The following is a 4,942-nucleotide window of genomic DNA, read 5'->3' on the forward strand; positions in this document are numbered from 1 at the left end:
CAAGCATTACGCTTTCCTTGTTCATTATTCCAGGTAGATATGTAATAATTTGCATTTTTTTTTTTTCCACTTTTTCGTTACTGCTATCCTGTCAGGCGTTTTTCATTGTTGGAGCTTCACATCATATCGTTGCCTAGCTATACCGACCTGTCATCTCTGCCGACAAAGTCCTAATTAATACTGATGCAATATAATCATCTCCAAATCACTATTATATATTACCCAGCACTAGTCACATGTACGCATTGTGAAGCTATTTTTCTTTATTGCTCTCCTGTCAGGTGTTTTTCGTGGACTATGGCAACTCCGAGTGGACACGTGAGAGTCACGTGAAGCGCATGCTCCCTCACTTCCTCCATCTTCCATTTCAAGCCCTCGAGTGTTTCCTGGGTAACGTGGAACCCGTGAGTGACGCGGGAGAAAACGGCAAGATAACAGACTGGTCGGAGGAAGCTATGTTAGTGTACTTTTGTTCTAAAGGGCTTAGCTACTGTTTAAGGCGCTTTTGTTTCGTTAGTTCAAGCTATTTTAGGTGCCATGTCACGCAATGTCACGCTTCAAGATGGTGCTATCATACTACTTTCGGTGATTCAGTTAAGTTATAAATCAACATATAAAACATGCTGTTTTGCTAAGGATTAATTACATTTGGCTTAGTGAAAAAGGGAAGAGCTTTTCCAAATATCCATCAGTGAGAATCTTCCCAATTTCTGTCATTCAGTTTTTTTTTTTTTTTCTTTCAGGACAACTTTCAAGGCACTCACTGAAGACAAGATTCTAATCGCCCATATCCTTTCCAAGTAAATCAACTAACTTAAAATGCTCGAATCATGCTTAATGCCGTAAAACTTCTAATTTGAACATTTGGGCTTAAGAGGCCCTGCGCCTAAGAAACGACCGATGATTTCCGGCTAAAAAATAAAATCGGCCGATTTTTATCTCCCAAGTATAGGTTACCGAATACTATTTTAAAATGAATTTCTTTTGTTTCAGTTTCGCTTTAAACCAAAAATATCGAGCCGCAAACTTTTTCCGTCTGATAGCAGCAAAATCAGGCCGAAAATAAGGCCCCGCTAAAAACTGTTCGGAAATTACTATCGCAACGCAAAATAATGAGAAAACTACACAGTGTTGAAGAAAAAGGCCTTTTAATGCAATATCATTCGATAAACATCAAAAAACTGCCGAAGCGATTAAAAAATAAAGTTTCAAATATTGTATACTAAATTAGATGGAACGTTGGAGCTGATTTTAAAATAATTATTTCTCAAAAGTTCAACGCTTTTGAAAGCAGTCACAGTGATGAATCAGACATTGGAGGGATATACATCACGTTTCTGAAAAAACATTTTTCGGCCAAAGTATATTGACCTTGTACAAAGCGTTCAAAGTTACCGTGTTTACCGTTATCCTGCTACTTGGGCGAAACACTTCTCTTTTGCCAATACGGCCGTGGATAGCGTGGTAAACGACACTTTAAACCTTGCTAGGCATTCGAAGACCATCCTGAGTAGAAGGACGTAGAATTAAAAGAGAAAGGAAGATGAAAAATACGTAGAAAAAGAAAATAACTCGAAATTACCATCTGCTAACGAAAGTTGAATCTGGAAAATGTCGTTGCGTGACAGCGGCCATTGACGTCATTTGTCACGTCAAGTCGCAAGAGCGTGGGAAAACGAGTCTGCAATGTCCTTCGGGCGGTCAGCGGCTAGGGATGCAGTCGTGACCCCATAACTCAGATCACGCTGCGGCCAAAACGGTGTGGCGGTTGGGGAAGTTTTTCTTTTTGAGTGACCATCATTTGTGAAAAATAACATAACATTGCTCCACTAAACGTCTTCTGGCCGGGAAAAATTGTTTTCCTATTTGTGTATTTGTTTGGATTCCGCCGCTGTGTAGACAAAGACGTCAATGGCCGCTGTCACGCGACGACATTTTCCAGATTCAACTTTCGTTAGCAGATGGTAATTTCGAGTTATTTTCTTTTTCTACGTATTTTTTATCTTCCTTTCTCTTTTAATTCTACGTCCTTCTACTTAGGATGGTCTTGGAATGCCTAGCAAGGTTTAAAGTGTCGTTTACCACGCTATCCACGGCCGTATTGGCAAAAGAGAAGTGTTTCGCCCAAGTAGCAGGATAACGGTAAACACGGTAACTTTGAACGCTTTGTATAAGGTCAATATACTTTGGCCGAAAAATGTTTTTTCAGAAACGTGATGTGTATCCCTCCAATGTCTGATTCATCACTGTGACTGCTTTCAAAAGCGTTGAACTTTTGAGAAATAATTATTTTAAAATCAGCTCCAACGTTCCATCTAATTTAGTATGCAATATTTGAAACTTTATTTTTTAATCGCTTCGGCAGTTTTTTGATGTTTATCGAATGATATTGCATTAAAAGGCCTTTTTCTTCAACACTGTGTAGTTTTCTCATTATTTTGCGTTGCGATAGTAATTTCCGAACAGTTTTTAGCGGGGCCTTATTTTCGGCCTGATTTTGCTGCTATCAGACGGAAAAAGTTTGCGGCTCGATATTTTTGGTTTAAAGCGAAACTGAAACAAAAGAAATTCATTTTTAAATAGCATTCGGTAACCTCTACTTGGGAGATAAAAATCGGCCGATTTTATTTTTTAGCCGGAAATCATCGGTCGTTTCTTAGGCGCAGGGCCTCTTAAGTGTTGAAGATATGCCAGCCGTGAAGAATCAACTTTGAGGCTGAAAAGGCTGGTTTTGCTGGATCAGCATAAATTCCCCTTACTGTTTTAGTACAGGAGAATTAAGTGTACAAGGAGAATTAAGTGTTTGGTCAAGACATTTTTCCTTAAATAATGAAGTCCTATATCACCATATACAGTGGCCAACCTTAGTTGTACTTTTTCAAGAAAACTCTATGTGAAATGAAGATTCGATCAGTTTTAGATTCACAAGAAGTTTTCACTGTTTTGTCTTACAGAGCGTGGAATCAAACGATTTATGTCGACTTGTTTGACACCGATGGTGAAGAAATTCACATCAATAAAGTTATGATTGAGAAGGGATTCGCCAAAGAAACCAACCACACCGTGGACAACCCCTGGAACATCGAGGCTACTGTAAAATTGGACCCTCATAAGATAGTTGGACTTCCGGGATAAAATCCGAGAATTGGTCTTGTTGTTGCGTTGCGATGTTTTATCGGTGTAGGAAAGCGTTGAACATCGCTAGGTCTGAATTTTATTACGTGACGAAAGCGAGAGAACATCGAGTCACGTAACACCCTTTTAGGTTGGCGTGTGGTGCGTTGTGGGTAACAAACCCCAGAGAAGTGGTCGTTATTACGTCCAGTGCACACGTTGTCATAAAACAAAAATGGCTGCTCCTTCTACTGATGTCCCTTCGTGCGCCAGTGGATAAAAAGGACGTTAAATTTTGCCAGGACTTCTTTACACGGTAGCCATGTTGAATCTATTCAATCCCGAAGCCTGGAAACAACACAATTTTGAATCGTTTGAACAGTTTGTATTTGAAAGGAAAGAAGCTCGAAACTTTTTCTTTGCTGTCTTTGGCTTGGACTGAAGATTACAAGAATAACTATCGACACTGTTAAGAGAAGCACCTTGCATATCTTACAATAAGATGAAGATACAGCCCCCTGAAAATCGCATTTTTAACATACATTTTCCTAAACGGTGGGTAAAAGGTATCCGTAAAATGTTGCGTTGAATCTGTGCACCATTTTGACCTGTCAATGAGAGAAATCTCGCAAGCAGATCAATTTTATCTGTTTGTTTGCCCGCTTCCCAGATTTCGCTTAATGGTCGATCGAATACGGAGAAACTTTTTTATTCCTTGCACTCTGGTAAAAGTTCTTATTAGTTTTACTGATCAATATTTTGCGACTCGGCAAGAAGTAATCCTGACAATTAGACGACTGTTACTTATTATAGGTGTTTTTTTTTTTTGTTTTTTTTTTTTTTTTTCTGTCTCTCTCGTAGCAGTGGCTGTATCAGTGATAGTTACAATTCTCTTCAAGTTCAATGTCAAAATTAAAAAAAAAAAAAACTGAGGTCTAATGTAGCCGAGGAATACTATTAAAACTGTTGTTGTTACCGTTGTTCTTGTTGTCACTCTTTTAAGTCAGCGGTAATCAAACGCTCATCAGACGATCGATCCTATTGGCTGTTAACTCGTGACGTCATTATTTTGTGTCACCCAGTCCAACTCAGTCACAGCATGGTTCACGCGTTTTCCGGCATGTCTTTTAATGTCTAATCGCCGGAAATGATCAAAACCCTCTTCAGGGTACATTTTAGTCCCATATCCCATTTCAGTCGCGCCCATTGTAATTCAAGTCAGAGAAAACTCGCAGCTCAGTCTCTAACTTAGCGTTAAGCTCACAAATAGCAAACATACGTTACTACCGTTGTGTAGATTCGTTTAATAGATTCGCCACTTCGCAACTGAGAAGAGATCTGGGGTGAGTCTCATCTCGTAGTCCCTTGTTTGACAGTTACCACGCGTTACTGGTAACAAAATAAACTGGGCCTAAGGAAGGTAAACAAACTGTTTCCTTGGAAATATAGGTTGTTTACCATTTACCCCATACTTCGAGAAATTTCGGTCGGAATTTAAATGGTACGACAATTCTGGCTCGACCGACCGGAAAATTTTCGAAATACGAAAGGTAGTCAAAATTTCCAACCGAAACATCTGAGTGGAAAGTGTGCTTTCCATTTGAAATTCTTCACCGCCATCTTGGAATGATCAGGTCAGAGTCGTCCTAGTCTCTTTTGGTAAATTGGGGGAGGGGGTTTGAGAAAATGGTAAATGGCCAGTCCGAACGGAGGTTACATCTGGCATTTTTGTTTTCCATCTGTACAACCGTTGACGAACTGGTTTGATTTGTTTCTCGTGTAAGTTGTACACCGCAATACTAATTGGCAGACCAAAGCCCAACAACAA

General features: G+C 39.5%; 1 protein-coding gene across 1 annotated transcript in view; it reads left to right on the forward strand.

The window, feature by feature from the left end:
* LOC145460423 (uncharacterized) overlaps positions 1 to 3,953 on the forward strand; it is a 35,761-nt gene extending 31,808 nt beyond the window's left edge. The window contains exons 20-22 of the mRNA XM_081445233.1: positions 282 to 457; positions 744 to 800; positions 2,955 to 3,953. Coding sequence (XP_081301359.1) covers positions 282 to 457; positions 744 to 800; positions 2,955 to 3,135 — 414 coding nt within the window. The 3' untranslated portion in view covers positions 3,136 to 3,953. The remainder of the gene's footprint in view (positions 1 to 281; positions 458 to 743; positions 801 to 2,954) is intronic.
* The last annotated feature ends 989 nt before the right edge of the window (positions 3,954 to 4,942 follow it).

This window comes from Orbicella franksi, chromosome 11 (genome assembly GCF_964199315.1).
Source record: "Orbicella franksi chromosome 11, jaOrbFran1.1, whole genome shotgun sequence".
Lineage (NCBI taxonomy): Eukaryota > Metazoa > Cnidaria > Anthozoa > Scleractinia > Merulinidae > Orbicella > Orbicella franksi.